We start from the raw sequence: 21,128 nt of genomic DNA, 5'->3' as shown, positions 1-21,128 counted from the left end.
CCGGTGCCCATAGGGATGCCAGCACTACAGGTGAGGGCATTAACCCGCTGTGCCACAGTGCTGGCCTTATCCTTGATATTAATATCACAACTCAATCTTTCTTTTGATTAGTATTAATATGCTATATCTTTTACCTTCCTGCTGTCTGACCTTTTTTGTTGTTGTTGTTTTGATTGTTTTCAACGTTTTCCCTCTGAGAGGTGCAGAGAATGAATGAACGAGCTTCCATCCATTTGTTCCTTCCCCAAATATCCATGGTGGCTGGGGCAGGGACAGGCCAAACCCAGGATTGGGGAAATTCAACCCAGGTTGCTTATGTGGGTGACAGGGTCCCAATCACATGTCTCCCAGGATCTGCAGTGGTAGGAAGTTGGAATGAGAACTTGAAAGTGGCATTGAACCTAGGCACTCTGTTATGGGACACAGGTATCCTAAATATTGTGTCTTAACTACTAGACCAAATACTTGGCCCTGTACTTTATCTATTTATAATTGTTTTTTAATTTAAAGAATACCATTTCTTTTAAGTTTATTTATTTTCATCTACTTGAAAGAACAAAATATAGAGGCAGAGAGATCTTTCATCTGTTGGTTCCCTTCCCAAATATCCACAACAACCAGTGCTGTAGCAGACCAAAGACAGGGGTGGAAGGAGCCCAAGCTCTTGAGCCATTATCTGCTACCTGACAGGATGCAATGTCAGGAAGCTGGATTGGAAGTAAAGTGGACTGACTACCCTACTTCTTTATTTATTTGAAAGGCAGAATAAGAGAGAGAGAGAGAGAGAATGAATGAATGAGAAGGAAAGATTTCTTCTATCCACTGGTTTGTTCCTAAATGGCAGGAATGGCCACAGCAAAATCCAGGAGCCCAGAATTCTATTGTGGTCTAATATGTGAGTACAGGAGCCCAAGTACTTCAGCCATCATCCACTAACTCCTAGGGGCCAGGATATCCGTCTGGGTATCCCACACAGGTGGTAGGAACCCAAGCACTAGAGTCATCATCTGCTGTCTCCCAGCCACATTAGCAGGAAGCTGAATGGGAAGCATAGAGCAGCCAGGACTCCAAACAGCCACTCTGATACGAGATGCAGAAGGCCCTAACGGTGGCTTCATCTGCTGTATCACAACGTCCAACCCTAGATTTTTTTTTTAAACCTAAGATTCTAGTATTAGAGGGTAAGCATTGTAGTACAGTAAGTTAAGCTGCCACTCAGAGGGCCTACATCCCAAATTGGACCGCCTAGCTCAAGTTTTGGCTACTATACCTCCATTCCAGCTTCCTGCTAGTGAATCCTAGGAAGCAGCACATGATGGCTCAAGTGCTTGGGCTCCTGTCACGCATGTGGGAGACCCAGATGGAGTTCCTGGCTGCTGACTTTGGCCCATTCCAGCCCTGGCTATTGTGGACATTTAAAGTATGAACAAGCGATGGAAGATTCTCTCTGTTGCTCTTTCAAATAGATGAAAAAATATATATAAACATTTAAAAAAGATTCTAGCATCATACAGAACCTTTAAGTATATATTCTTTGAAAAGATGAAATTAATTAATTAATTTATTTATTTTTTCCTTTTTTTTTTTTTTTTAAATTTTTTGACAGGCAGAGTGGATAGTGAGTGAGAGAGACAGAGAGAAAGGTCTTCCTTTTTGCCACTGGTTCACCCTCCAATGGCCGCTGCGGCCGGCACATCGTGCTGATCCGAAGCCAGGAGCCAGGTGCTTTTTCCTGGTCTCCCATGGGGTGCAGGGCCCAAGGACTTGGGCCATCCTCCCCTGCCTTCCTGGGCCATAGCAGAGAGCTGGCCTGGAAGAGGGGCAACCGGGATAGAATCCGGCGCCCAGACCGGGACTAGAACCCGGTGTGCCGGCGCCGCAAGGTGGAGGATTAGCCTGTTAAGCCATGGCGCCGGCAATTTAATTTAAAAACATAGTTTATACCCAACATAACTGTCAACTGAAGAGGATGTCGATTAGTCTTCCAATAATCATAGTGGTGCTTTTCCTGAACAAATAACTGAAAAGAAACAAATTTCAAAGATATTTTATTCAAAATTCTCCATCTAGGAGAAAGATATACAATAATGTTTACACATGCTTTAATAACTTATTTCACTGTACAACTTACACTCTATACAACAGTACAATAAACCAGCAAAAAAAACAGTCAGCACTTAAATAGGAATTCACTGTGTAAAAAGCATCAAGGATGGGACATTACAAGGTGGCATCTACACATTTTTCCACGACTAAACTATAATACATTAGTCATCTTGCTCAATGTGTATCTAAAAAAAAAATCAAGATGTCTACATATATCATGATATGAAAGCTATTATGACTTTTCAGAATAGGATGCTTCTTTTTTGTTAAATTTGGTGAGTAAGAGCAGAAGGACTCTATCACTTTTATCTTTTTCTTATAAATAAATACATTTTCCCTTTTGTGTTACTTCCTCAGTTTTAAATAAAAATACTTACTTGTGCTCGTGTATATACCATTATGTTAACCCTGCTCTAAGCACAAATTATAATCATCAGTTAATTTACAGCTAGCAAAATGGTCCAAACACATTAATGAGACAAAAGAAACAGATCACTTAGTTCTGCCAAAGTAGCACCTAGAAAAATAGCACTTTAGTAAAGTTTCTCCTGCCATTCTTTCTCCAATGCAGGAAACATGACAACAATTTAAAAAATATGGGCAGAAATATAAGAACAAAGAAGACAAGAAACTGCTCTCTGTTCCTAAAAAGGGAACGTGGAAGTCAGCATATTCTTTAACACATTTTATAATCTTAAAGTTACAATGATTGCCAAATCAGGTACATGGTAAGATTTTGAGTGAAAACCAGATGGAAATGACTGACCAGTGAAATCTGAACTTCTTCCGAATAGTTATATTTTCCAAGGAAAAAAAGGCACAGAAGGTACACATTTCAATTTGGCTTAAAATAATGAAAATTAACTTTAAAATTGTCAACAACTATTAAAACATAAAAATCAAATTTCCTATATTTTCTTGGACAAAGTTCAACTATATAGGATACTGACAACGATAAAAAAACAGAAAAATACGCTGACTGTGGTTCATCATAATCAGGGACTATAAATAACTGCTTGACATTTCTACATAGTCCAAATCCTAAGGACTAAGTCTACAAAACAGGATCTAATAATTCATTCAGATTGAAAATCTGCTTGATCAATAGTTTCTCTCTAAAGCTTAGTCTGTTTAAGCTATCTTCCTTTCTGAAATGATTTAAAAAAAGCTCTAATTTTTAGCTGACTGCAAAAGTATTATAGTAATCGCACATACTTAGGAACACCAAAAGATGGAAAGTCAACTGGTATTCTATCTGAAAAAGCCAACTCAGACTTGACTTTGATACATGTAAACCATAAATCATAAGTTTCAAAAAACAGTAGTTGTGGTCAAGTTTATATCCGGTTATTATATCTTTAAAATACACCAAGAATAGTTATTATAACTGTAAACATAAGTCTACATCCCAAGAAAGCATATTGAAGAAAAGGGATATCCAATTTAAGGATGTACCTGACATTCCTTTACAGACTTCCTGTGACAGCTGTAGTGTAACTAACTTTAACTGCAATGGCTGAGTAGGGCTCTGGAGGCATAATCTGGGGAAAATGATGCTTCCCACACCACTGAGCTATTTGAGTAGCGGTCATGATTGCAATGAAATATACTTAACCAGTTACACCTTTAAAAAGTCATCAGAACATCTCGTTCTTGTACGCTAGTGTAGAAAGATCTTCCAAAGATAAAAGAGTGTAGGCCTGGTTTAATTTTCTCAGCTAGAGCCATTATTATGTTAAGATCGCCCTCTGCTGTTAAGTCAAGGTCTATCTTCAGGTTCCGAAGAGATTTAAAGGCCTTTTTCCCCTTCTGCCTACAAATAATAAGAAAAATTAAAAGGAAAAAAAAAAAAACCACAACAAAAATCCAAATTATAATATAGAAAGTGTCAAAAGGAAAAGACAAAATAAAATGTGCAAAGGTTTTTCTTGTAGACAATTTTACTTACGTATCATCTTCTATATATTTTATTAGTGTCAAGGCTTTTCTGTGAAGGACTAGTAGAAACTGTGCAAGGAAAGTACTCCTGAGAGATAAACCTGGTTTCAAATGAAAGACCTGCAGGGAAATGAACCATTTTAATACAGAATTTGCTCCCATTCGACCCAGACAGCGTGTTTCTATGACAGTGTTGATAACAACTAGCAGACAATACACATTAGAGCATCTCTCAAGCATTTCCACGGGTGTCCTCTAACAGACAGGGCTGTGGTGGCAGTACAGAGTCTGGAAGCAATCTGACAGCTCTTTACAAATTTTTCTATTTTAACTTTTAAAACACTCAAATTTTGTATTCTATATCAGAATATATTTTTATTAAAAATTATGAAAGTTATTTCTTGTTGCTATTGTTTAACTTTTTCTGCCCAACCTTCAAATAAAATTGAAGTTTCCAGGAGCTGAGCCATGTTTAGACTATGTTTTTGAGATGCTCATATATTCACACTCTTGAGGGTTGGGAACTATTAGTTTCTGTCAGGGTAGAGAATGGAAGGTGTTTTATTTCACTTGAAAAGCATGAAATTACATGACTACAAAATACTCTTTAACTTTACATTATGTCACAGGCCACAAAGACATTGCTCCAAAGTTTCTAGCTAACACATAACATAAGGATCTCATTATTATTATTATTTTTTAAAGGTTTACTTATTTATTTGAAAGTCACAGAGGGAGAGACAGAGAGATTTTCCATCTGCTGGTTTACTTCCTAGACTAGGGGTAGGGGTGGAGGCTGGGCCAGGCCAAAGCAAGGAGCCAGGAGCCAGGAGCCAGGAGCCAGGAGCCAGGAGCTTCCTCCGGATCTCCCACATGGCTTACAGGGGCCCAAGCATTTGGGCCACCTCCCCTGCTTTTCCCAGGTCATTAGCAGGAAGCTGGGTTGGAAGTGGAGCCACAAAGATTCAAACTGGCAATTACATGGGATGTTGTCATGGCAGGCAGTGCTTTTCCTGCTATGCCCCAATGCTGGCCCCATGGGATCTCCTTATTTCAAAGCTACATCCATGACACAATTCCCTAGCCTGATCCGCAGAATGATACTACAATACAGCTCCATTATATTAAAAGATAAGTCCCATATCATCTATAAAAGTCTATAATCAGGCCGGTGCCATAGCTCACTTGGCTAATCCTCCATCTGCAGCGCCGGCACCCCGGGTTCTAGTTCCGGTTGGGGCACCGGGTACTAGTCCCAGTTGCTCCTCTTCCAGTCCAGCTCTCTGCTGTGGTCCGGGAGGGCAGTGGAGGATGGCCCAAGTGCTTGGGTCCCTGCACTGGCATGGGAGACTGGGAGGAAGTACCTGGCTCCTGGCTTTGGATTGGCACAGCGCTGGCCGTGGCGGCCATTAGGGGAGTGGACCAACGGAAGGAAGACCTTTCTCTCTCTCTCTCTCACTGTCTATAACTCTCTGCCTCTCTCTCTCTCACTGTCTAACTCTGCCTGTCAAAAAAAAAAAGTCTATAATCTTCAGATGTGTAAGTTAAGTAGATTTTTTTTTTTTTTTTTTTTTTAAAGAGACAAGTGGGTGTTTGGTGGAGCAGCTAAAATCCTGCCTGGGATGCTTCCATTTCTTATGGAGTGTCTGTGTTTCAGTCCTGGCTACACTACTGGTTTTAGGTTCCTGCTAATGTGTCCCTTGGGAGGCAGCAGGTGATGACTCAAGTCGGTGGGTCTAAGAGTGAGTTATCAGCTCCTAACTTTGGGCTGGCCCATTCCCACAGCTGTTAGAGGCATTTGGAGAATGAAACAAATAGGTTCATTGGATGGGTGATCTCTGACTTTCTCTGCATTTTCATTAAATAAAGTAAATAAAAATAATTTAAAAATAAGACAATAAAGACACAATCATTTAAATAGAAGAAGACTAGGTTTTAAAAATAGTTTTTGCTTAATTAAGGCAAATAATCTCTGTCCCCTCAAAAAACAAAAACCCACTCTTTGTGTTACAGAGCAGTGCTTGAAATTAAAAAAAAAAGGGGGGGGGGCAGTGCTGTGGCACAACGGGTTAAAGCCCTGGCCTGAAGCACCGGCTACCCATATGGGCACTGGTTCTAGTCCCGGCTGCTCCTCTTCCAATCCAGCTCTCTACCATGGCCTGGGAAAGCAGTGGAAGATGGCCCAAGTCCTTGGGCCCCTGCACCCGTGTGGGAGACCTGAAAGAAGCTCCTAGCTCCTGACTTCAGATCGGCGCAGCTTTGGCCACTGCAGCCATCTAGGGAGTGAACCAGCAGATGGAAGACCTCTCTCTCTGCCTCTACCTCTCTATGTAGCTCTGCCTTTCAAATAAATAAAATAAATCTTTAAAAAAAATAAATTAAGAAAAGGGAATTAATTCTATGTTTTATATTATTGTACTGGCATTGTATAACACATTAAAAAAGAAAATATGTCATATTAATTGTCCTGACAAGCACAGGTTTAATGTTTACCTGATCCAGGAAGCCTTTTACTAGAGTGTCTCTGTGTAAGACATCTTGAAAAATATTCCTGTAAGGAAAAGAAAAAAGTCCAAATGTTGAAATGGCTACACAATGCTACTCTATATAAACCCTCACTTCAGCCAACAAATTCATGGCACATTGTATATAAATATATTTGTAGGAATACAGATGTATGTAATTGGAGATATAAAACATGTATTCATTTTAGCTTAAAGATATATTTGTGTAGTATTGGTGTTTTCTCTAGAGAGTATAAGCAGTCCCCAAAAGATAAATAAGTATCTATAAATCTATTATAGTACTTACATCTTACCAAAAAGCTGAGTGCATTAGGCAACTAATTTATTAACTACCAATTCTAGCCATCCTCCCTCACCCACAATAACATCCAACCCCCAAACCAAGAACAAATGCTAAGAAACATTTGAGTGAGATGAAGGAACATACCCAGGCACTAATCTACAATATCATGATCAATGAATTTGTACTAAGAGGCCCACTATCTGTAAGGAACATGAACCAGCTACCTAACGAAGTATTACCTATCTGTGCAATCACCAGATTATGAAGTCAAGACATAACACCCACTTAAGATAACACCTGTCTGACAATATTGTCAGGGCAGAGAATATGCTCAAACAAAAAGAATGTTCTTTTCCTGGACCCCAGCTCTCTTCCATTTTTTTCTAGCTGATACACAGAGCAGAGTTTATAACACTTGATAAGGTAAGTGATAAAACAGTAGGGGCCATCATATAACTGACAGGAGTGGCAGAGAAAGAGGAAGGTGTGTATAGAACTAAACAGGAAGTATCTCAAGTTTCCCAGTCTGAGGAGACAGACGTACCAAACTACAGGAGAAGGAAACAGAAGTGAGGAAAAAGTCAGCATTTCCCCATTACTAACAGGAACAGACAGTACCCCTTCTTGGGCTCTAAGAGAGATTAAGACTATTTAAGTCTAGTGTTCTAATTATATCTGTTTCATTGAATGAATATTGTGACCATAAGTGAACTGGATAGGGGCTGGTGCTGTGGTGTAGCATGTAAAGCTGCCGCCTGTAGTGCCAGCATCCCATATGGGCACTGGTTCGAGACTCAGCTGTTCCACTTCTGGTCCAGCTCTCTGCTGTGGCCTGGGAAAGCAGTGGAGGACAGTCCAAGTCCTTGGGCCCCTGCATTAGACCCAGAGGAAGCTCCTGGCTCCTGGCTTCAGATCAGTGCAGCTCTGGCCATTGCAGCCAATTGGGGAGTGAACAAGTGGATGGAAGACCCCCCTTCCCTCTCTGTGTATCTCTTTCAAATAAATAAATAGATCTTAAAAATAAAATAAAAAATAAAAAAAGAAATGGATAAAGTATTTAAAAATGCTTCCAGTGGCTGATTTTAACTGCATTAGCAAAAAACTGAAATTACTTTTAAGTTAAATTTTAAAATAACCTACAAATAAAAAACAGTTTGAAATACACTAAAGAGTAAAATAAATCTATGATGTAAAAGTTAACACACAATCTAGTGGTTGAAAATACTATTTATGGACAATATTTTCTTAGAAAATCTGTTTAAAGCTGGAAATAAAATTTAAAAATTCATGACTTTTTTCATGATCAACACAATAAGAATAGCTGGCTGATCATAGTTTGTCAAATTAGCAAAACAGAGCTGGCTAAAAATAAGTAAGAAGGGGATGGCAGTGTGGTGCAGCAAGTTAAGGTGACACTTCTGAGGCTAGCAGCCCATACTGGGATGCCAGTTCTAGTCCTGGCTGCTCCACTTCTGATCATTGCTAATGCACCTGGGAAGGCAGTGAAAGACAGCCCAAGTACTTTGGTTCCTGCCACCTGTGTTCGAGGACAGGATGGAGTTTCTGGCTCCTGGATTTTGCTTGGCCCAGTCCTAGCCCTTGTGGCCAGAAGGGAGTGAATCAGAGGATGGAAAGTGTCTCTCCCTCAGTCTCTATCACTGCCTTTCAAATCAACAAATCAATACATCAATTAATCAATTTTTAAAAAAAAGTCAGGAAGAAATGTTAAAGACATACACACACACACACACACAAACAACAAAGCAAAAATGTAAATGGTTGCAAATCCATTACAAAGTTTACTAACTTCCCTCAAACAGATTTTCAAGGGGTATTTAATTTAACCTATGGGTTAATATACTCCCATCTCACATCAGCATAACTGAGTTGTATATATACCTCCAGCTTTGCAGTCCAGCTTCCATCTAATGCAGATCCTGGGAGGCAAGCAGTGATGGCTCAAGTAATAGGATTCCTACCACCTACATGGGAGATCTGGATTTTGGTCCTGACTATATGGCTAGTCCTGGCCATTGTGGACATTTGGGGAGTGAAACAGCAGATGGGAGCGCTCTCTCTCTCTCTCTGATTCTCAAAAAAAAAAAAAAAAAAAAAAAGCTTCAAAACACAGAGCGAATAATTAATTAGAAATGAAGGAAATGCTTGAAGGCACACATAAATTTCAAGAACTCCTATGTGTTTACCAAAATTACTAATATATGAAATCTTAATGGCATGGAATTCCAATTTGACCAGTTCATTTTATTTTTAAAAATGTATTTGAGAGACAGAAAGACAGTAAGAACTCCCCAAATGCATGCAATAGCTGAGAGTGGGCCAAACCAAAGCTGGCAGCTAGGAACGTAATCTAGCTTTCCCATGTCAGTGGCAGGGATCCAACCACTTGAGCCATCACCAGCTGGCTTCTAAGGTTTGCATTAGCAGGAAACTAGAATAAAGAGTGAGAGCCAGGAAACAAATCCAGGCACTCTATTGTGAGATGCAGGTAACTTAATCAGTGTCTTACCTGCTAGACCAAATGCTTGTCCTCCAGTTCATTTTCTAAACTCATTCTGGACCGGCGCCGTGGCTCACTTGGCTAATCCTCCATCTGTGGCGCCAGCACCCCGGGTTCTAGTTCCGGTTGGGGCGCTGGGTACTAGTCCCAGTTGCTCCTCTTCCAGTCCAGCTCTCTGCTGTGGCCCGGGAGGGCAACGGAGGATGGCCCAAGTGCTTGGGTCCCTGTACCCACATGGGAGACTGGGAGGAAGTACCCAGCTCCTGGCTTCAGATTGGCACAGTGCTGGCCATAGTGGCCATTAGGGGAGTGAACCAGCGGAAGCAAGACCTTTCTCTCTGTCTTTCTCTCACTGTCTGTAACTCTGTCTCTATCTCTCACTAACTCTGCCTGGCAAAAATAAATAAATAAATAAATAAAAATAAAAATAAACCCATTCCCATTTCTAAGGAACCAAGAACACTGGAGAATGGGCAATCAATAGATGTGGGAAAATCAATAGATGTGGGGGAAAATGGGTCTTATGTTATCTTCTGAATCATGAGGCTCAGTTTCCCCCAGATGCAATGTTCCTATTCTATGTTTCTGGTCAACACTTAGTGTGTGGCTATTGATGAATCCCATGTCCGTTACCTTAGCTCAAACTTTCCTTAGAAACACACAACAGTGTTGACTGCTCCAGATTTATGGGTGCCTTAAACATTTAAACCTGGATTAGTATAGTTAACATTTATTGAGTACATTCTGTGTCATGTACTTTTCCAAGCACTTTTAATTGATTAGAGAACCATAATAGCACATTACAATTTTTTTTCTGACTTCAAAACATCACTTAAGCGTTTTCTTGGGGTTTTTGGATTATAGATTTATCAGCATAACTTTGTTGTTTCTAGATGGGTCTATACTCAGCAACTGATTACTGCCACTTTTTAATTTACTGATCAGACTTCCTGATAAATGAATTAACACAATATAAAATGCAAAGTAAAAGAATGCTCTATTAATATATTTCAACAATTCTCTTGTATTTTATATTCATATACCAATGAAAGAAAACCCTAGAATTGCTTCTTTGGCTTACTTAGCCTGTTCAATGAGGGTTACATACTGGGGCTCTCTGGCTGGACCCTATTACTCCCAGCACCTAATATAGTTTCTAGGAGCTCAATACTTATTTATTCAACAAATATTTAAGTATCTAAGGCCTAATTTAACCTATTTTATGGGAAACAAAATTATATTAAGAATGAACATTTAACAAAATATATCATTGATTAAATGCTTCTTCAAGCATAATTCTGCCAGTAATATTTATTTCCTTTTAAACACAATTTGTCTGATTGTTTTTATTCATGAAAGAGAGTTTCATGTTGTTCCATGACAACAATATCAAAAGAGTGAGCATCAATTCACAATAGCAAAGACATGGAATCAACCAAGATGTCTATCAACTGGTGACTAGATAAAGAAAATGTGGTGTGTGTATATATACACACACACATACATATATACATACATATATATATATATATACACACACATAGAATATTACTCAGTAATAATTATGAATGAAATTCTGAACTGTGCAATAAAACGGATGCAACTGGAGATCATTACGCTTAGTGAAATAAGCCAGACCCAAAAAGATAAATACATGTTTCCTCTTATTTGTGGTAGTTAATATATAGACTATAAAAGTTGTGTGGATGACATGTCATTTGATATAGTTATAATACTGCTTCATCAAATTACACCATGTAAATGACAATATATTCTTAGTTCACATATTAAAAAATAAGAAATGGAGAGGGGAGAACAGTGAGGGCTCTTGGGACACTAGTCATGCTTTATTCTTAACTTGGGGGTTAGATGAGTGTGATCAGGTGCCAAAATACTTCATCTGTACAAGTATGTGCATTTCTTGATATGTATACTATATTATGGTATGTACACTCTATTATTAAAATAAAATGTTAAAAGAAAAAAAAAATGATGAGCATTACATACAAATCAGGAGTGAAGCTTTCATCTGTGTAGATGATCGTATCCTGAGCCATGTCTTCTTCTGAAGTAGCTCTCCAAAATGCTGTCAGCTCTGACCTCATGTATCTACGTTGATTATAAATATGTTCGTGACAGGGGGGCATCTGCTTGACAGTATTGACATCCACATCTATGTGTGTGGTGGGATATGGGGCATACATGACTTGCCGGAACGGTAGTACAAAGCTTCCAGTTGAATCCTGCCAAAATGAAAAGAACATTTACTGTCTTATATGCCAGATGATATGAAGAAATATTTTAATTAAAAAAAAAGGGGGAGCCGATGCTGTGGCATAGTGGTTAAAGCTGCCACCTGATTTGCCGGCATCCCATATAAGTGCTGGTTTGAGTACCAGCTGCTCCACTTCCCATCCAGCTCTCTGCTATGGCGTGGAAAACAGTGGAAAATGGCCCAAGTCCTTGAGTCCCTGCACCCTCGTGGGAGACCCGGAAAAAGATCCTGGCTCCTGGCTTCAGATCAGCACAGCTCAAGCCATTGTGGCCAATTGGGGAGTGAACCAGCAGACCTAAGACCTCTCTCTCTCTGCCTCTCTGTCTCTATGTAACTGTGAATTTCAAATAAATAAATAATAAATAAAAAAATCTTTTTTTTGGTTTTGTTTTTTATTTTTTTTTCGATTTTTCTTTTTATTAGTTTTTTTTTTATTATTTTTATTTTGGTGGCGGTGGTGGTGGGGATAAATAAATCTTAAAGAAAAAAAAAAAACTGGCTCTGATTTAGCAAATTCATCTCTACAAGTGTTTTTCAAAAGTTGATTTATGGGACCCAGGTCAGGGACTCAAGCACTTGGGCATTCATCTATTACCTCCCAGGGTGTGCATTAGGAGGAACCTAGATCAGAAGGAGAGGCAAGACTTGATCCCACGCAATCCACTATGGGATGCCAGTGTCCCAAGTGGCAGCTTAACCAGCTGTGCTACAATGCCCACCCCCATCTATAAAAATTTACTTCAGGGGCCAGCACTGTGGCGCAGTGGGTTAAAGTCCCAGCTGGCAGTGCCAGCATCCCATATGGGCACCTGCTGTTCTACTTCTGATCCAGCTCTCTGCTATGGTCTGGGAAAGCAGTGAAGGATGGCCCAAGCCCTTGGGCCCCTGCACCCACATGGGAGACCCGAAAGAAGCTCCTAGATCTTGGGTTCAGATCAGCTTAGCTCTGGACATTGTGGTCATATGGGGAGTGAACCAGCAGAATGGAAGACCTCTTTCTCTCTGGCTCTCCCTCTCTCTGTAATTCTTTCAAATAAATAAAATAATTTTAAAAAAGAAATTTATTCTAAGATATTAATCACAATTGAGTACAGTTTTAGCAACAAGAGTGCTCACTATTGCACTAATTTTCATAGTGAAAACATCAAAAACCAACTAGGCACCCAAAATTTGAAGCACTTAAGTAAATAAAAATGTTAATTATTTAGCTGCTAAAGATAAAGTTGCCAAAGTTTGTACTGATATTGGGGTTTATAATGTATTGTGAAAAAAGCAGGTTAAAACAGGAAGAGTATAATCCAAAGGATTGCGAGGTGGTTTGAAAAAAATCTAGGGCGTAGCGCGTAAGGTGGGTAAGGCCGCCACCTGCAGTACCGGCATTCCACATGGGCATTGGTTCAAGTCCTGGCTGCTCCACTTCCAATCCAGCTCTCTGATGTAGCCTGGGAAAGCAGTAGAAGATGGACCAAGTCCTTGGGCCCCTGCACCCACATGGGAGACCCGGAGGGAATTCCTGGCTCCTGGCTTCGGATCAGCACAGCTCCAGCCATCACAGCCAATTAGGGAGTGAACCAGCAGATGAAGGACCTCTCTCTCTTTCTCTGTGTAACTGACTTTCAAATAAATAAATAAATCTTTTTTTTTTTTTTTTTTTGACAGGCAGAGTTAGACAGTGAGAGAGAGCGAGACGGAGAGAAAGGTCTTCCTTTTTCCATTGGTTCACCCTCCAAATGGCTGCTACGGCCGGCGCGCTGCGCCGATCCGAAGCCAGGAGCCAGGTGCTTCCTTCTGGTCTTCCATGTGGGTGCAGGGCCCAGGCACTTGGGCCATCCTCCACTGCCTTCCCAGGCCATAGCAGAGAGCTGGACTGGAAGAGGAGCAACCAGGACAGAATCCAGTGCCCCAACCGGGACTAGAACCAGGGGTGCCGGCGCTGCAGATGGAGGATTAGCCAAGTGAGTCGTGGCGCTGGCCATAAATAAATAAATCTTAAAAAAAAAGAAATGTAGGGTAGACAGACTAGAAAGAATTATGCCAAATATTAATAGTAGTTATCCACTGGATTGTAAAATTACAAGTGATTCTTCCTTTCTTGATTACTCTATGGTTCTTAAAAAAATCACAGTGAATACATACTTTTACAAGTAAAGAATGTACTTCTTTTTAGGTATAGCCAGTTGGTTAGCTAGCAACAAGGGCCTAAAGTGTAGGTACTGTGCTATAAATAGACAACAGAAGCTATTTCCTTTTTCAACTCTTCTAATGCTGTGATAAGCATCTTTGGATAATGTTGGGTATTTTCTATAAATATATACAACTTAGGGGCTGGTGCTGTGGCGCAGCAAGTTAAAGCCCTGGCCTGAAGTGTCGGCATCCCATATGGGCGCTGGTTCAAGACCCGGATACTCCAATTCCAATCCAGCTCTCTGCTATGGCCTGAGAAAGCGGCAGAATATGGCTCAAGTCCTTGGGCCCCTGCACCCACATGGTATTTTAGGGGTATAATAACATAATTGAGAGGGTGTTGAGGAAGTAAAAGTATTAAGCACTCTGTTACATTTTTAACAGAAAAAGGTTCTAATTATCAGATTTGTAAAAATTCAAATGAGAAAAGTGTTTCCTTTCACTAGTCTCTAAATTAGAAAACTCTGAGCTCATAGCAGGCAAATTATTGAAAATGTGAAAGCTGAATATGAATTTTTCTAGGAAAGCTACTTCTTCTCACCTTTGATTAAAATTGGAACACCAGTAATAGATTCAATAAAAGTGAACAACTATCTTGTCTTTAATTATTGAAAATAATTGCTAATTTACCTTTACCTGTATTGTTCCTTGAAAAGCAGACTCAATTAAATGGAAGAAAAACAAAACAAATTTCTTACATAGTGTGTGTATTATTCTTTTTCTTTTCTTTTCTTTTTTTTTTTGACAGGCAGAGTGGACAGTGAGAGAGAGAGAGACAGAGAGAAAGGTCTTCCTTTACCGTTGGTTCACCCTCCAATGGCTGCTGCGGCCGTCGTGCCACGCTGATCTGAAGGCAGGAGCCAGGTGCTTCTCCTGGTCTCCCATGCGGGTGCAGGGCCCAAGGACTTGGGCCATCCTCCACTGCACTCCTGGGCCACAGCAGAGAGCTGGACTGGAAGAGGAGCAACCGGGACAGAATCCGGTGCCCCGACCAGGACTAGAACCAGGGGTGCCAGCACTGCAAGGTGGAGGATTAGCCTATTGAGCCGCGGCGCCAGCCCTGCATTATTCTTATATATCCTCAAAATCCTATGTACTCTGTGGGGAAATTAGGCACAGGAGGCAATTCAAAGATGGCGCCTGCAGGGAAATTAGGCACTCGTGGCAATTCAAAGATGGCGTCCAAAGGAAGTAAGGTGGGTGGTATCCAAAGCTGTCTACCACCAAAGCTGATTGCCTGCGCAGCATCAGGGGAGGTGACGACAACTGATGATGAGTGTACAGACAAGTGGCTGCTCCTGTAAAAAGCTGCCCCGTAAAATGACCTTTTAAGTAATTGGTTGATCCTTATGCCCTACCCCAATAATCCTGCGGTCTTGTGCTTTAAAAGGCTTTGCTACGCACGTAATAAACCGAGTTCTTGCTTGCTTGACTTGACTCCCCGCTGTGTCTGACTGTCTCCAGGATCGGGAGGCTGGGGAACGGGCGAGCGGCACACTTACCTTTCTTCGGACCCAGTCCATCCTCATCCAGGTGGACTAAGACCCTGCAGTACTTATTTTTTTTTTTCAATAAATGAACATGGTACACAAACAAAAGACAGTATCAATAACACAAAACTCGAAATCTGGTGGGTTGGTATTGTGGCGTGGTGGTTAAGCTGCTGTCTGGGATGCCAAAATCCCATACAGGCATTGGTTTTGAAATAGGCAGGCATACAGGTCAAAATCGATTAGGTTTGTGAGCTGGAAGACCACGCCTTCACCACACCCTGTGTGACCTCAAACCCTACCTCATACCTTCACCACGCCCCTGTATGACCTCATGCTCCTACCTGGCCATACCTGGGTGCCCACCAGCCAATCAGGTTAATTAACCACTCCCCTCTGGAAGTGGGTTAAAAGCCTGGGACATGGTGTGTTCCCCCTTCTCTTTTCCCTGGCCTCTTGCCAGGAGGAAACTTGCTGTAGCCCTGGGCCTCCAGGGCGCATGGCCTTTGGGCCACCTACCCTAGGCTTCCTGGCCTGGATGCTCCTCCATGTGGCTGGTTCCTGGTGCTCAGTATGAACCCAGATTTACCCCCCTCTCTCTTAAATAAAGCTCTCACTCTCCTATCCACCTTTCGCACTAAATAAAAGCCTAAAATGTATCGTGCTGCCTTGTTTATCTGTGCCGGTAGTTAGAATTCTTCTCTAAATATTGGGCAAGAACCCTCTCGGGCTTATTAATATTGGGGATTTAGTAATAAGCATATGGTGATATCATATAGCACCCCAAATTCCGTTAGCATATGGAGCATCCCAGATGGCGATTCTGGGAACTTTAAGGGGCCACATTTCTGTATAGATTTTAGGGAGTCATCTCTGATATCTGTTGAAGTCCTGGTTGCTCCGCCTCCAATCCAGCTCCCTATTATTGCTCCTGGGGAAGCAACAGAATATGGCCCAAAGTGCTTGGGCCCCTCCCACCCATGTGGGAGTCCCAGATGAAGCTCCTGGCTCCTGGCTTTTGCCTGGCCCAGCCCTGGATTTTGTGGTTATTTGAGGAGTGAACCAGCAGATAGTAAATCTCTTTCCTTCTCTCTATAACTCTGCTTTACAAATAAATAAATAAAATCATTAAAAAAGAAAAAACTAAAACCTGTTCAGCAAAAAAGTATTCCAACGTTAGATATGTGACCTGATTAAAGCATGCATTTATAAAAGAAACAATCCTGAGACTAGATGTAGCTACAGTGAACCACTTGGAATCAAACGCTATCCATAGTGTTTTACTGATGATATTAATTACAAATCCTAAGACACATATTCTGTCTCTAAACTGTGTGAATGAGCTTTAACCTGGGCATAAAAGCATGAGATGCACTTAAGACTAGTATTTAAAAATATATTTATAGAGTCTCAAAAATTAGAGATTCTTAAAAATTGGTTTCACTTATGATAGCTGGAAACTATACCTTGAGCAGACCTTGTACAAAGAGCCCTGATTCATATTTAAACGATGACTCTGCTTCACATAGTCTGGAGCATTTCCTTTCTGCTGGAGTCAGAAAAAGGCATAAAGTTCTCACTATCTACAAAAGAAAAGATTTTAGCATTAAAATGGAAGTAAACCTAAAAAGAAAATACTGAAGCATTAAAATATGAAGTTAAAAAGACCACTGGTTTGCCTATGAAAGAAATTTGAATAGAAATTTCCATTGTTGTAAAAAAACACATCCTGAATACTAAGTATTCCTCAGGAGCGCAGAATAATACACATGAGATATAATTAAAACAAAAGATTCTGTAGTCAAATAAGTTTTTTTAAATGTTGGGTAAATTAACTGTATAGTAACTCAAAATCTTTAATATTTGGATACATGTCGTGACTCCTTAGGTAAATAATATGCAGACTTTCTTAAATTTATTTAACCATGGAGCCCTTATTTTAATAGGAAATAATGACCTAATATAATCACCATCTCCATTTAGTAGCAACAATTTTGGACAAGAAAACTAACTGCATGTAAATTAGGCAGGATTGCAGCTTCTGTTTTATCATTCTACCTGTAAAACTTACTATAATGAGTATCAAGGAGTGTCCAAATGCCTTAATAGAGAATTATGCTATCAAATTTGACTGAAAATAAGCAGGTGGACATTGCCATGCATTGGATTAATGCTGCCCCTTGGGAGATCCACATCCTATATTGCAGTGCTCGTTTAAGTTCCAGCTACCCTACTTCTGATCCAGCATCCTACTAATGCATCCTAAAAAGCAGCAGATGATGGCTCAGGGGTGTGGCCCCTGCCACCACTTAAAAAACCTGGATGGAGTTTTGGGTTCCTGATTTCAGCTTGGCTTATCCCTGGCTGTTGAGGGTATCTGGAAAATTAATCGGAAGATGGAAGGTCTCCGTTTCTGTTGCTCTTTCAAGTAGATGAAAATAACTAAATACTTAAGAAAAACCAAGCAGACCATAAGAGGAGGTTTAAACATCTCTAATTCTAAAAGGATCTGATCTACTGCCCCATTAGGAGAAATAAATGCCCTGTAATTACATTTAGATTCAGATCATACCCAGAATTATTCTGTTGAAGCACAAAACTATAACAGCAGCAGTTTTCCCTCAAATTAAAAAGATAAAAGGGAAGTCATTCTTCCCAAAGAGGATGGAGGACGAGAAAAATACTTAAAAAAACACAGTCCCAACATGGAACTGAAGTAGGCAGGCATACAGGCTAAAATTGATTAGATTTGTGAGCTGGGAGACCACGCCTTCACCACGCCCCTGTGTGGCCTCATCCCCCTACCTGGCCACACCTGGGTGCCCACCAGCCAATCAGGTTAATTAACCACTCCCCTTTGGAAGTGGGTTAAAAGCCAGGACATGATGTGGCCTAGCCCTGCTCTTTTGCCTGGCCTCTTGCCAGGAGGGGGCTTGCTGTAGTCCTGCGTCTCCAGGGCGTGTGCCCTAGGCTTCCCAGCCTAGATGCTGCTCCTCCATGTGGCTGGTTCCTGGTACTCGGTATGAACCCCTATTTACCTCTCTCTCTTAAATAAAGCTATCCACCTCTGCTTTGCTGTCAGTGATAAGCGGTGGATAGCAGCTCCAGGTGCTTGCTGCACATGGCTTCGGCCTGTTCTCTGAGTGGTATGGATGCTACCCTAGTTTCTAGACTTTCCCCTCTCTCTAACCTGAACTAAAACCCTCACTTTCCTAGATACCTCTTGCACTAAATAAAAGCTTAAAATGTACCATGCTGCCTCGTTTATCTGTGCCGGTAGTTAGAATTCTTCTCTAAATATTAGGTAAGAACCCTCTCGGGCTTATTAATATTAGGGGGTTTAGTAATAAGCCCATGGTGAAGTCGTATGGCACCCCAAATTCCGGTAGCATATGTGGCACTCCAGACAGCACTTCTGGGGAACTTTAAGGGGCCACATTTTTGTGTAAATTTTAGGGGGTCATGTCCGATTTCAGAACCCTGTTTCTCCATAAAGCAGACTGACAGTCCCCTGTGGGATCCTAAAGTTTTTGGGGTTATGGATGGGAAGCTATATTCCTAGGGTAATAACAATAATAAATAAGATCACTAGTCTATAAATGCAATATGATGATATAGGTATATCAATCTCTCATAAGTGGTTATATGAGAAATATAATTTTGGAAAATTAAGGCTCATATATGTACACAGGGTAGCTTATTACAGTTAAGAAATTATGAATACCTTTGTAAAGCAAATAATCATTCTCAAAATATATCCTATATAAAACTTTAAGTTTAAAAAATTGTTAATATTTAATTTGATTGTAATACCTTGTACTTAACTCTAGGTTCATTGTAATGAATGGTCGCATAAGAAAAGTACAAAATCTCTGAGTGAATTGCCTAATATCTGGAAATCTGACTAAAATTCATTTTTTTTTACCTAATTTAGTATTGAAGGAAGTAGTCAAAAACATTACTGAATAAAGTATAACCTCCGTTGACCACCTAACAGCATGAATAATCAAATGACATTTCTTTAATAGTAGTACAAAAAGTATAAGGCTATTTTCATATTTATTAAAGGTAACACTTGCAAATAAAAAATATTTTTAAATATCTGTAAAATATTCTCAAAATCAATTACATACAACTAGTACTGGTATTTATGAATTATCATAATGGAAATTATAAATGACTTCATATTTAAGCAGTTTATTTAAACTCATTTTTGCCACAGCCCCAGCAATTTGTTAAGATTTTACTACATGGCCAGCGCCGTGGCTCACTTGGCTAATCCCCCACCTGTGGTGTTGGCACCCCAGGTTCTAGTCCTGGTTGGGGCGCCAGATTCTGTCCTGGCTGCTCCTCTTCCAGTCCAGTTCTCTGCTGTGGCCCAGGAGGGCAGTGGAGGATGGCCCAGTTGCCTGGGCACTGCAACCACATGGGAGACCAGGAGAAGCACCTGGCTCCTGGCTTCAGATCGGCACGGTGCCGGCTGTGACAGCCATTTGGGGGGTGAACCAACGGAAAGGAAGACCTTTCTCTCTGTTTCTCTCTCTCTCACTGTCTAACTCTGCCTGTCAAAAAAAAAAAAAAAAAAAAAAAAGATTTTACTACTGTAATGCTTTTTTAAATTTAAAAAAAAATTTACTTTAAATACACAGCGAGAGAGAGAGAGAGAGATATCTCCCACCTGTTGGTTTACTCCAAATGCCAACAACAGCCAGGGCTGGGCCAGATCAAAGCCAGGAGCCTAGAATTCTGTCCAAATCTCCCACGTGGGGGATAGGACACCACTTATTGAGCCATCACATGATGCCTCCCCAGTACACATTAGTAGGAATCCGGAATCTGGAGTGGAGCTGGGACTGGAACTTGAGCATTCAAATATGGGATATGGCCATCTCAAGTAGTGTCTTAACTGCTACATCAAATACTTGTCCCTATTAGACCGTTTTAACTAATACCTAACATTTAAATGATAATCTATGATATAGTAACAATATTAAAAGTCAGATCATTTGCAAGATTATAAAATAAAGTACCTTATTTACTTTTTCTGCACTGCTACCTACAACGACAGAACAGCCACAGGTTTGCAAGTGTGAGCTTATGGCACTGTAAATTAAATTAAAGAAAGAAATTTAAAACATTGACTGTAAAACAATATCAGAAACCAAAAAAAAAGTGAGCTCCAAATAACTCAGAATAGCTTTATATGATAAACATAATCAGTATAATGCCATCTTTTATTTGTACGTGATTTTACATTTTCCAGGGGTTTTTCACAGGGATTCTCCTATTTGAGCTTTAAAACAGCCAGTTAGTAGAATATATGATGTTATAGTTGAAGAAACTCACGTGTAGAAAGGTTAAGTGATTTATTTGCAATCAAATGGTATTAAAAACAACATACAAATGATCACATTCAAGACTAAAGTGTTTCAGATTCAAGCCATTAACACACTCAAGCCTCTGATATTCCATCATGACCCAAAAGGGAAAGACTAAGGACATAAAAACAAATACTTCCTTTCACTTCTCATCTTATAAAGTGAAAGTTCATGAAAATTTGCTATTCTAAAAGAGAAACACTTAAATAGAAGATGAGATAAAACTTTGTACAGGGACTAACAGGCAATCCACAAATATTAGCTATTATTACCATTTTCCTTAGCAGAAAATATAAATATAAAATGTTAGTTATTAGCTATTATTAAATGATTACATGCTCCAAGCATTATTCCCATTTTACAGTTGGAAAAGAAGGTACAGAGAATTCAGGAAGCTTGCCTAGGGTTATATAGTAGTAACCCAGGCAGTC

General features: G+C 40.2%; 1 protein-coding gene across 5 annotated transcripts in view; it reads right to left on the bottom strand.

The window, feature by feature from the left end:
* Positions 1–2,060: 2,060 nt before the first annotated feature.
* Positions 2,061–21,128, bottom strand: part of C9orf72 (C9orf72-SMCR8 complex subunit) — a 35,084-nt gene continuing 16,016 nt past the window's right edge. For 3 of the 5 annotated variants that reach the window (XM_062208109.1, XM_062208110.1, XM_062208112.1), the window contains exons 6-11: positions 20,350–20,422; positions 16,786–16,902; positions 11,378–11,613; positions 6,538–6,595; positions 4,055–4,164; positions 2,063–3,919 (exon numbers count right to left, since the gene is read on the bottom strand). In XM_062208109.1, the coding sequence (XP_062064093.1) occupies positions 3,733–3,919; positions 4,055–4,164; positions 6,538–6,595; positions 11,378–11,613; positions 16,786–16,902; positions 20,350–20,422 (781 nt within the window). In that variant the 3' untranslated portion in view covers positions 2,063–3,732. Of the gene's footprint in view, positions 3,920–4,054; positions 4,165–6,537; positions 6,596–11,377; positions 11,614–16,785; positions 16,903–20,349; positions 20,423–21,128 lie in introns of all 5 variants that reach the window. The other 2 variants (XM_062208114.1, XM_062208113.1) reach the window with 1 other exon arrangement.

The sequence above is a fragment of the Lepus europaeus genome, chromosome 12 (genome assembly GCF_033115175.1).
Source record: "Lepus europaeus isolate LE1 chromosome 12, mLepTim1.pri, whole genome shotgun sequence".
Taxonomy (NCBI): domain Eukaryota; kingdom Metazoa; phylum Chordata; class Mammalia; order Lagomorpha; family Leporidae; genus Lepus; species Lepus europaeus.
The sequence above is the reverse complement of the archived record's forward strand: the minus strand, read 5'-3'. Positions and strand labels throughout refer to the sequence as shown.